Below are 12,118 nucleotides of genomic sequence, written 5' to 3' on the forward strand. Positions count from 1 at the left end.
GAAACGATCAACCTTTAAATTTAATGAATTGTTCAACCACCTCAGATCAGGAAAGAGCAGTTTAGAGTTTATTAACCATGAGTCAAGAGTTGATGGGTAGGATAGATAGGATGCTATTTCATGATGTTTGTATGTATATACACATACATTTGTATACATTTGTTAATATTACCTTAAAATACGTTTGAAAACTTTCTGAAAATAACCATTTTGAAAATAAGGAGTACATAAAGGGTTTTTTACTTGATGGTTACACCACGTGACATTTTAGGCTCATAAAATCAAAATATATATTTTTTTAAATGGTATAATGTGTTTCAAGAATGTATGAAACCAACATATAATACAAAGATTAGATTGTATTTCTAAGAACTTATGACGTTTTAAAATTATTTTAGTTTTTTTTTTATTATTCTTTTTTTAATCCAACATCCTTATTTGTCAGTGATTTTAATGTGCCTCCACAGACTGCAGTTATTCCTTTATTTTTATTTTTTGGGAGGGGTCGCGACTGCTCATGTATTCATATTGGATTTGGACACCTGTGGAAATGGCTCGAACAATGACCAGCTTTACTGGAGAGAAGCTTATATACTAAAGTAATATATTCTGAATGAGTAGGTCACATTCACAAACCCTCTGCTCTGTTTTATGGAGTAATTTCTTAACCAAAAACAGGCCTCGCAGTACTCGCGCATTATGAATTACATTAAGAATGCACAGGTCATGTCCTGGACAATGGGACCATTAATGATATAAATCTCCAGGAAAAGATAAACATTAATTGTCAAAACAAATAGAAAGGCAGACTGGAAGAACGTTTGCGTGCATAATGCATTAATGTTCGATTTGCATGCCTATAAATACACAAACGCTGTATGGAATTAGCGAAGAATCAGCACTCTCTTTTAAAACTTGGGATAGTCGATATTACATATGTTTGATGGAATATATGTATCATTCCTTATGATTTCCTCCTAGACCGATGATTAATTCTCTCATCCATGCACTGTGTGGCTCAGATGAAAGCGAAACATTAATTGCATTAAGCAGCCTCGCGCAACTTGCCAAATCATAACGAAGTAAATATGCTCCATAACTACTTTACCAGTTCTCGTCTCAATGAAACTTGATCTGTTTATGGGGGTCAGTGAATTTTTTTTCCATATAAATGCATTTGAAGTCTATTCACCAGTGGGGCTTCCCTCTTTTTCCTTTGACACATAAACTGGCACTGCACTGGCAAGATTTTAGCAGTATTTCACTTGGCACAAAAAGTCATTTTTTCTGGCCCAGATTTCTACGATTACATGACAAGAAGTGACACGCAGCTGGCTGGACGCCACTAAATAATTATTGTTTTAAAATAGATATTCCGTTATGGCTCATTTGATAACCGAAATGCAACAAATATAATAATTATATTAAAATAGTTGTTTTTGTACTAATTATGTCACTATAAAAACGTCTAATGTTTATTAAAATTTACATTATAACATTTATTTTTAGGTATATTTGTTAATGATATGAAGAGGAACAAGATCGTGCAGAATAATTAAATAAAAAACGAAACCCCTACTGAACCTCAGCAAAAGTAATTGTTTTATGTTAAAATAGCAATTTAAGTTTTTAATTTTTTGCAAAATGCACACGTATTTTAGTGGACAAATACAGTTATGTTTAGAAAAACTTGTAGTCTGAGAAAAAGATCGTAGTCTACAGATAAAATGAGTTGATCTATTTTTAACCTTTTCCCTTTACTTCTATTCTACTAAAAAACTTCCAAGTTAAATTGAACTATCACACATTACAACCATTCTAATAATTTCGAGTCACAGTCTTTAAATTGAATTATTTCAGTTGTTGGTAATAAAAGCACCTCTTTAAAATAGCCCACATCACCAACGGAGAAGATCAGACAGTGAACCATTCTCCTATAATAATATCATATGAGATAGATCTTAATGACACGCCATTTAAGAGGTTCTGCAAAGGTGAGTGCAGTGCGCGCGAAGCAACTTCATGCGCACTATAGACAAACTCACCGATACGGGCTTGTCACATTTCCGCGTGCTCTGGTGCGTGTCCCACGGTGAGCCCACTTGAAAGAAAGCGCATAAAGTCACCAACCATCGTAGTCCCGAGTGACAGTTCATTTCGAGATGAGAGGGCACAGGACACCTCACGCTTCCCTCAGCCCCGTTACCTCTGTTGTTTACAAGTTTCTCCTAGTTTCACAGCACAAATAAAATGTTTTCCGCAGGTGATGATTGTGGGCTCACATTTGCCGTCTCCAAATGAAAGCATTCTGCCCCTCCGCCATTCTCCTGACCCAGACTTTCAAAGGGATTCGCGTTCTCTCTCTCTCTCTCTCTCTCTCTCTCTCTCTCTCTCTCTCTCTCTCTCTCTCTCTCTCTCTCTCTCTCTCTCTCTCTCTCACTCTCTACAGCTGCCCAGCTGTGGAGAGCACAAACTCTATGCTGCGCCCCTCAAGTTTCCAGTTTAACAGCGCAGAGAACGTGAAACGCCTTGAATGTTTCCCCTCTGCTTGTTAAGAGGAGGGGAGAGCAGGTTCTTTCGGAGTGTTTAACATTTCGACGGTCATGGAACACAACAGTGCTCCTCACTGATCACTGAAAAAATGTCCTGGTCTTTAGATAGATGATGACTTTTCATTAGATGTACAGGTATGAAGGCTTTGTAAAAAAAATCTGGTTAAATTTACTGCAGAACTATTTAGTAGCTCTGTACTACTATAATGTTTAATAGGCTACTATGTTAATACAGGGGCCTTACTACTCTGTCCCCCAAAAATAGCCTACTAATAAACACCATAATATTACAGGGGATACATACATAAAGTGTAACATACACACCCTAATATACATGATTAAAAAAAGAAATATAAGTATGTAGATAAATAGAATGGGATGTGTCATACAGGGACTTCTAGGAATGTTTTAACTGTAAAATATATTTTAATTCATGCTTTAGTTCCATAAACTTTTTTTTTTACAGTAAAATTGCATGTAGGCCTACATTTTATCCATAAAAGCTAACATTAGTTATCACTATATTAAGGTGACTTCCAGTTATTACTATATCTTTTTTAAAATTAAACGGAAAACATTTGACATCTATTTTAGGGAGTCAAAATAATCTGACAGTCAAAAGCAGTTCCACAAGATAACATTTTTCCTTTGATTCCTTTCTCTGATACAGCACAGACTGACGCTTTCTGCATGAATTCATTTGTTGTTGTTTTTTTTTTAAATGTGACATTGTGTATAGAAAGCATGACATCGTGGTCTTTTGACACTTAGATGTTTCATTTCTGGTATTTTGTACCGTTTACCCGCAATTCATCACTGTCACCGTCTATTTGACAGTAATGCATCGTGCTCATTGGCTCTAATTATTTTTACATTGACATATTATGGATTGCAGACGTAGCTATGATTAATGAATCTAAACATTGTAGGAAGTAATGCCTGCAAAAATATATTTTAAGTTTGTTTTTTCATTCCAAGTCTTGTGAAGGATGTGTAATTCCGGCCAGAACCACTGGAGGATAAATGGCTGTTCTGAAAGCCAGTTGTCATTTTTCCGCAGTGCCCAGCTCTGGTGCCGTGACTCATGTTATTGTCCGAGTGGACGGCCGAGTGACAGTGTCAAGTAGTGGGCAATTAATCATAGGCTATCCTTCAAAACGAGTGCTGGAGCTCCACTGGTGACAGCAGAAAGGGTCGACACAAGAGCCCCTTTGTGTCTCCATCATGTCTCATTCTCAAGACTCTCCACAGGTCCTTTATGAGGCTCCAACGTGGGCATACTTGCTCTTACCTACTGTATATTTTCTGTCGGCTCAGTGATTACACCACACTGATTACAGCCTTCTAATTGTTTATGTGCAAGGCTGCTCAACCAGGCCTTGATGATGTGCAGTATCAGTAAGTTTTAAAGCAGCACGTTTCAATCACAAGTGTTGCTGAACAATTAAATGATTAAACGATTGGTTCCAGTGCTAGCTCTTCCTCACAGTTTCCCCTGCATGCTGTAGTTGCAGTAAGAGATTCACTGAGAATAATTTTTCCATCTGAATGACAGATAATCCCATGTAATTGTTATTCTACGGCTTGTTGACCGTATGTGCCTTTTAGCAGGTTTATTTGACTGTTACTCTCACGTAAATCTCATCTGGCTTCTCTCATTGTGTGTGTTCTGTTACTTAGGGCTTTTCCTTTCGTACTTGTCTTCTGTTTCACCTGTGGCCACCTGCAGATGCATATATCTGTTGAAACCGTGCCTTGCAAGAGTTCGGGCTCTGAGGGTAATTTTCACATTCTTGGCTGGTGAGTGCGCGAAGCTTGTTACGGAATATTCCTACACACACACACACACACACACACACAAATATGTGTATTTATATATTTATGTATATGTGTAACACACACACAATATATATATACACACACACACACACACACACACACACACACACACACACACACACACACACACACACATTGTGCACTCGGATAGTGGAAATAAAACAGTTGAAAGTTATTGTTCTGGTTGTTTCTTTAATGAATACCTAGGGACGCATAAGCCAAGAGCTTGTGTTTTTTCCTAAAGGGCGCACATATGGTCGCACTGTCATAGTAGTATCTGCATTCATTCACCTCACTCTCAGACTGAACCCTTCAGTTAGACGTTCAACCAAACAAACATGCTGACAGATTAGTCTGCGCTCTCATATGCCATCAAGCTGCTTTTTTAGGATGGAGTGGGTAATGTCTTTCACCTCAAAGTTTCTCAAGTCGCATGTTTTTCGTGTTTTAGAGGCCCAGAACTGAGGCTTTGACATTTCACAGCTTACCCCCAAATGAGCTCATTATTCATGATTGAATCAAGACAAAATCTCTCCATTTATATAAGGTCTTTTTTCCTTTAATTTTTTTTTTAGCTTGTGCTAATTTTGATCTTTTTGTGCTTTACCTGCTTTGTCCATTATACCTGTGACAGTTTAACTTGTTTATCTTTAAAACGGTGCCCTCTATTGCCCATTCATAGCATTACAAGAGACTGTGAGAGCAAACTAAACCCATTGTGCTGCTGTCAGTAACCTAAGACAAAGTCAAACAAAAGGGAAAGTTCCCAGTGAGAGGGATAGGGAAAAAAATGGAAATTGAACAATTCTAGCTCGAACCGTGCAGATGTTTGCTCATCCTGACAGACAGACATTGTCTGTTCTGTAGCTGAACATGATACAATACTGTAGTCAGTGGTAACTTTCAAATAACTTTTAAATTGTCCCTTAAACCCAAAATAATACATCTTTGTTGTAAATTCTGATGTATTGTTGTGGTTTATGTTGCTCTGGATTTCTTAAGACAGTAGGGGGCAAAGAGGTCCTCACAGAAGGGGGTTGCAAGTGTCATTCAGGGGTCAGTAGAAGACACGTGAGGCAGTGAGTTGAATGAACTAGTAATAAACCAGCCTGTGGAAAAAAATGCATACTTAAATGGCTATAAGATTTCAAAATCTTCTTGCCAAAACATGAAGAACTTGTGTAGTTTTGACAGCAAAGTGTAGCAAACTACAAAAACATTAAAGGTGCCATGTGTAAAAATTGAGGTAAAAATATCCAAAAAATGACCTACACGCATCAAAAGAATGAGAAGAAATAAGGGCGATGATGTCATTAAAAAAATGTCAAGTTATAGTGCTGCAGAGATATCAACCTTAATTAGCATTAGCATTACTAGCCATGGCCCGACAGGTGTCGTAATACCAGTTTCGGCCATGGGAGGCGGTGTGCGGGCAACATAACCACCAGCCAACCTGCAATACACGAATAACTCGCACGGCTTGTGGGCGTACTTGAAGCTGATGTCAAGCAACCCGCGCTCGGAATCACAAATCAAATCCGATAAGAAAAGGAGCCGAAACAGAGTAAACATCGGCACTGCTTTCCATCGCTGGAGACAACTGATGGACTTGAAAGAAATGAGCTTCGACTCCGAACTTGCAACATTTCTTTTGGATTGGTAAGTAAGATGCTGTTAGTATTTCGCTAGAAGTTTGTTTTATATGTTTGCGTATTTTTTTTCGGGAAGTTATAACATAGAAATGTATCGAAGGCTGTTCGATAAACATGCTAATGTTAGCGATGGCTAACCGTAGCTGCGTTTGATAGTAAGCTAGCTATAACTTACCCACAGATCCGATCCGGTTTTCACCTGTTATCTACCAAAGCCCGTCTCTACCAAGCTGATGCTAAAATGTAACATTACCTAAGAAGCTTGAAATGTCTTTGATGATAATGAACCCGAGAGAGAGAGAGAGAGAGAGAGAGAGCGCCCCGGCCCGCGCGCGCGCACTCACTCACTATATTCAGAGCGGTCAAGTTTTTGAAAGCGTGTGAAAAGAGTCAATTGCGTGTGCCTCACGGTGAATGCTTGAGAGTTGGCAGATCTGGTTACGTTGGTTGGTGCTAGCTTGGTCAACATCAGCTGTCTGATGTTGACCAATGATGTTGACAGAATGCTGTCTGTCAAATTAATTTAATTCAAATAATGTGTATATACAATTCAAAATGTAATATGAACAAAACGAATATGAACATATTCACTGGTAAAGGTGAAGGGGAGTAGCTTGAAGATGTCATGTTTCAAAATCACTTGACATCACCCAACGTTCCTCTGGAGGCAAAACGTCCTCTTAGGCTTCGGCTTTGGCTCTAGGGTTGTTGTGAAGGTAGGGGCGGAGCATAGAGACTATGCCGTTTCTCGTTTGTTACTCTAGAGTAGACCAATTCACTTTATTGAGGCATACTGCCCCCATCTGGTATGGAATGTGGAGTATGACTTGATTTTTTTGCCAGACATTACACATGGCTCCTTTAAAGTTGATTTTTTTTTTTGAGATTGTTTGTGGCTTGTTTTGTGTTTCAATTTCTTAGGTTTTGATTGTATGTAGACTGTGTCTGTGGGGATATGTAATGTATCAGTAGAGAGATGGAGAGAAGGAGTGAAAGTGAGAGGTGGGGGTTGGAGGAGAAATTCAGATGATGATAAGATGAGAAGGCGACAGACGGATGGTTGTTCGCTTTCTGTGAGACTGATGGAATTTCTTAAAAATCGAATTTGAAAGTATAGTTGCTTCCAAGGAATATCAGAAACTGTGGATGGAATTGTTTAGCTTTGTTTGATATTGGAAAAGGCTTAACTGGCTTGTTAGTGTATGTATGTAGGAGAGAGAGTGGAAAGAAGAGAGTTTCTGCGCACATTTCTGTGTTCATAACCTCAGAAGACACTGAACAATCACATCAAAGAGCTCACAAACAAAGGCTTCCCGTAATGCAACAGTGCTTTCATTTTAGATCAGAGATTATATGTGTAATTGCATGATGATCTGTGGGGGACCCCTGCTATGGCTTCATCTGTTACTGGGGTCTCTCAATGTTACAGTCTGAATAGACTCAATAGCGTCTTCTATTCATGATGCAACTGTACAAAGAGCTCCAAAATTACTGCTGGTTAAAAATTGTGGTGGTTTAATATAGTGCGACCTGGAAGTCTGGATTTGAACAAAAGAAATCATAATATTATGGAAATAACATCCAGGGCATCATTGTCAGGCAGCAGTTTATTCACATTCACCGCAAATCGGCTTATCTTTGTCCAAGAGATGCTAGTGGCTAGATTGGCAACAGGGATCCAGAATTTCCCACAGAGACAGTGGTACTCCATACTGAAGCCGGTGTAAATCACATATTCTCTGACCATGTAATTATAGTGTTTGCTAGAGCACTTAATATGACCAAAGCAGGCAAACATTTATTGTCATAAATTTGCCAGTCACAATGTACTGCCACACCGTTAGATAAAGTGTATCATCTTCTCTTTAAAATGTACTTGTGTGTGTGTGTGTGTGTGTGTGTGTGTGTGTGTGTGTGTGTGTGTGTATGAGACAAGTGGGGGGTGGCCAGCGAGCTGCCTAAGAAAATACAGAGAGGCCTGTTTCCTGGCTGCTGAATACTGTGTGGGGTTTTATGAGTGGTGAAATCTTAACCATGTTTATCTAGAATTTTTCCAGTATTCTTAAAGAACATCTTAGTTTCTTGACCTGGATTGCTTGTCAGATTTTGAAATGTTTTGGCATTGGGTGGATGCTGTGTGTGTGTACTTGGTTAACAAGGAAGCCTGGTCTTTTTAAAACAATAATGTTATTTATTATTACATTTTATTATTATTATTATTATTATTATTATTATTATTATTATTATTATTCCTCCTCATTATTATTATTATTATTATTATTGTTATTGATTATTTAAATTTATTTTTATTGTGTAGTTATGTTTCATGTAATAAAAGCACAACAAATCTTCGTTTTATTAAGGAAGGTGAAAGGGGTAAAAATTAACATTCAGTTCCATCTATTACTTTCAAACATTTCAAATGGTTAAAAAAAAGTATTAAATGATCAAATCTGTCTTTTTCCACATATTTTTTGATGTTTTAGAAAGCAGCCTCTTTAGATGATGTTGATATGAAGACATCTCTGAAGTCCTGCAAAAATTGATGGTTAGCTGATTGTTAGCTCTCTCATGTTGGCCCTTTTAAATGTTTGTGTAAATGCTGTGATTTGAGATTGTGCTGATTATTTTTGTCCCAGAAATCATAGATAATTCACAGCTGGCCAGCGGGCCATGGGAGAGAGATGTGGACTACTTCCCCAGTCTGTCAAGTGGACTGAATTGAAATGCCATTTTTTCAATACTCAGAAGTGCATTACAAGTTCTGACAAACTACAGTACATCAGTTTCATGTCTTGACCTGTCTTTGTGTAATTTTGCACAAAAGATTATGTCCTTCATGAAGTAACCTACTTCACTGGATAAATAAAAGACAAATTAAGATCTTGTCCAGCATTTTATGTCTTAAATAAATGACTGGAATGATAGACAAAAACAAATTCAGTGACCTAAAGCTCTCCAGGGATGCTATAAGTGCAAGTAAGTTTTCTCAGGAGAGGAAAAAAAAAAGGAGGTTGAAGTAAAAAAAAATGCTCTGCTTTTGGTTTCCATGACAGACTCTGCACTCCCTGACACCACAATTGTGCTACTTTCCTCTACAGTTTGTTTTCATCCAGTGCTGTCAGTAAACAGCACAATCAGATCCTGTCTTTTCTTGTTCTGCTGCATGTTTTCAATTTCAGCATACAAACAGTTGTTACTCTCTGGCAAAACAAAGAAGCAAAGAGAAGCTGTCAGTATAGACATGATAAAGCTAGGAAACATCCCACCCATCCATTCCTTCAATGATCCTACAACCCCTCTTTCCAATAAACGGCACAAAACCAGAAAAAATCATTGTGAGTATGAGTGTGTGCTCTTCCAGGAAAAGCTCAGCTCTCATTTTTTGCTTCTCCTGCTGATTCTGAGCATGTGTCTGAGCTTTTACTGTAACATACAGTACAGTGCGTGTAGGAAAAGGAAACACGCATTATGCTGTTTTCATTTTGTGATTTGTTTATTGTCCTGCCAGCAGCCGTGGCCTGATGTGCCACATGTTTGTGCAGATGAATTTCACGCACAGTTTGTATGGAAGAAATTATGCAAGTATGTGTATTTTTGTGTGAGACATGAATGAATCATTCACGTTACTTTTCCTGGCATGAAGAGTAGTGTTGAAATCATTATCATATTCCGAATAAAATCATATTAATCAATAACTTTGATGATGAGATGGTCATAAGAAGTGAAGAAATGAACTTGTATTGAAAGTGCTCTTGTAGTGTACTTAAAATCTTATATAAAGAATATAAAAAATACATACAATGTCACATAAAACACATAAAATGTCAAAACTTTCTTTAAAGTCTGTTTTAAATAATTATGTTTTAATAATTGTTCGCTATGCTTTAAAAAATATTTGTCAGTACATTCAGCAATAGACTTTTTCAAAAAAGTAATTATTAAATTATGTACATAAGTGGATCAAAAAAGTACTCTCAGGTTCAGCTAATTACATTTAAAATAAATTTAAAGTATAATATATTTTCATTTTATTATAAATAACATGCAGTTAAGTGTCTGAAAACATTACATTAATTTTTGCACTATAAGTTTATTATTTCTAATGCATACCTTTTTTTGAACACATGCTAAATTGTACTTGTTTTTTGCAAAGGGTTTGCATTTCAGAGGCTTCAGCTAGACTCAGTTACACTGGGCCGGACCCCCAAGTAAAGCCTGTAGGGGTTTGTTTTAAATACGTGGGCAAAGGTGAAGGACTCTTGTTTGGCTAAAACACACACCACTCAACAGGAGGTTAAAACACAGCAAGGCCCGTATGCAGACAGGCAGCTTGATTAATGACTGCACTCACGGTCCAGCCAGATTTGTGTGGTATCAGAGACGAGATGCTGATTTCTCTTAAATCAATCTCAGATAGTTGAGTCATGTCATATCTTAGATGCTGTGTGTGATAGCACTGTTTCCCTCAATTTGATTTAAATGAGATGAGTGCCTTATGCTCAGCCATAAAAAAAACAGTCATTCTGTGAGATGCATTTCTTAGATTTTTTTTCCCCATACACATGGAGACATGTTATGAAACACTTTTATTTGTTTCTGTTTGCAAACCTCCCTTCCGATCAGAGCATCTGCATGTTCTCTTATCATCATGTGTTGGGTCTAAAGCATTTCAGTACTGCAATCTGACTCTCTTGTTCAGAATGAGATCACAGCATAAATAATAAATGTTTCTTTTTTTAAAAGAATGAACAGAATTCTAAGAATGTTTTTCTAAACTCTCTTATTTAAAGTTATTTAAAAGGGTTAAGTAAATTTAACCATATTACATTTTTTATATTACCCGTAAAACTTCAAGATAATTATGTTATTTAATTGTAAAAACTCAAATAGTTTTTTTTAACTAAAAATGTATATGAAACTCTTTGATCAAACTGTTTTTTTTTTCCATAATTTGATGTATTTCCAAGTGAAAGAAGATATTCAATGAGAAAATGTAGAAAGGCACTTGATTATTTACATTATGAATTGATTGGCCTGTGAAAAGTGGGCGTTTCTCGTAATGTTTCTCCAAATAAATAAATGGCTTCTTAAAATAAAAAGATTTCATTGCTAAAATATAGAAATGTGTGTGTGCGTGTATGGCAAAGTTTATTTCTAACCTTATATATATATATATATATATATATATATACACACACACATATATATATATATATATATATATATATATATATATATATATATATATATGTGTGTGTGTGTGTGTGTGTGTGTGTGTGTGTGTGTGTGTGTGTGTGTGTGTGTGTGTATATATTTAAATATACACACACAGTATATATACACAATATAATATAATGTTCCAGTTTGTGATTGTATTCTTCTTTAGTTTTTTTTTTTTTTATCAGAAACCCAGTCAACTCCTTCATTGTTTCCACCTCTCATTTAGTCGTCATATAGTGCTTGGAGACACAACTTTTTTTGAAGATGCAGGACTCAGACAGTAAATGAGCCACGGTGTAGGTAATTGGGCAAATAACCCCCCTTGATCTGCAACAGAGGGGTTTTTTGTTTTTGTTTTTTGTTTTTTAGGTGGAAACTTAATAAAATTCATGGCATGACCACAACATACCATCCAAGAGTAGAAAAGAGGGATATGAAAAATTGCAATAATCCCTTCTTTCCTGTTTATCCTGGCTCAGTTCGATGGAATGTGATACACTGATAAAGCAAGGAACCAATGTTTGATGCAGAGTAAAAGGGTTTCTAATATCAGATGGACCCTTATTAGTTCTAAATGAAAGTGGTAAAAACTGTGTTCTTGCACGTATGAAATGTGGTGTTAACTTAAAACAGCACTATAATTTGTATGGGGACGGAGAGCTAAAAATCAGAGCACTTTAATCAACGTTTCGCTAAAAAACAAAAGTTAATTTGTCTTGCGAAACTTGTGAAAAGTTGAAAGATTCCATCCATGCATACTCATGCAGTTTATATAAATTGATAAATTAGGTCTAACTATGAGAAATCACAGAGGTTCCTGTTCTTTTCTAGTTCTGTTTGATGATCACCGAA

The 12,118-nt window shown here is 36.7% G+C and overlaps 1 protein-coding gene across 2 annotated transcripts in view; it reads right to left on the minus strand.

Moving 5' to 3' along the window:
- Positions 1–2,513, minus strand: part of trabd2b (TraB domain containing 2B) — a 55,556-nt gene extending 53,043 nt beyond the window's left edge. The window contains exon 1 of one of the 2 annotated variants that reach the window (XM_042762041.1): positions 2,046–2,510. In XM_042762041.1, the coding sequence (XP_042617975.1) occupies positions 2,046–2,156 (111 nt within the window). In that variant the 5' untranslated portion in view covers positions 2,157–2,510. Of the gene's footprint in view, positions 1–2,045 lie in introns of both variants that reach the window. The other variant, XM_042762042.1, reaches the window with a different exon arrangement.
- Between the last annotated feature and the right edge of the window lie 9,605 nt (positions 2,514–12,118).

The sequence above is a fragment of the Cyprinus carpio genome, chromosome A8, assembly GCF_018340385.1.
Source record: "Cyprinus carpio isolate SPL01 chromosome A8, ASM1834038v1, whole genome shotgun sequence".
NCBI classification, from domain to species: domain Eukaryota; kingdom Metazoa; phylum Chordata; class Actinopteri; order Cypriniformes; family Cyprinidae; genus Cyprinus; species Cyprinus carpio.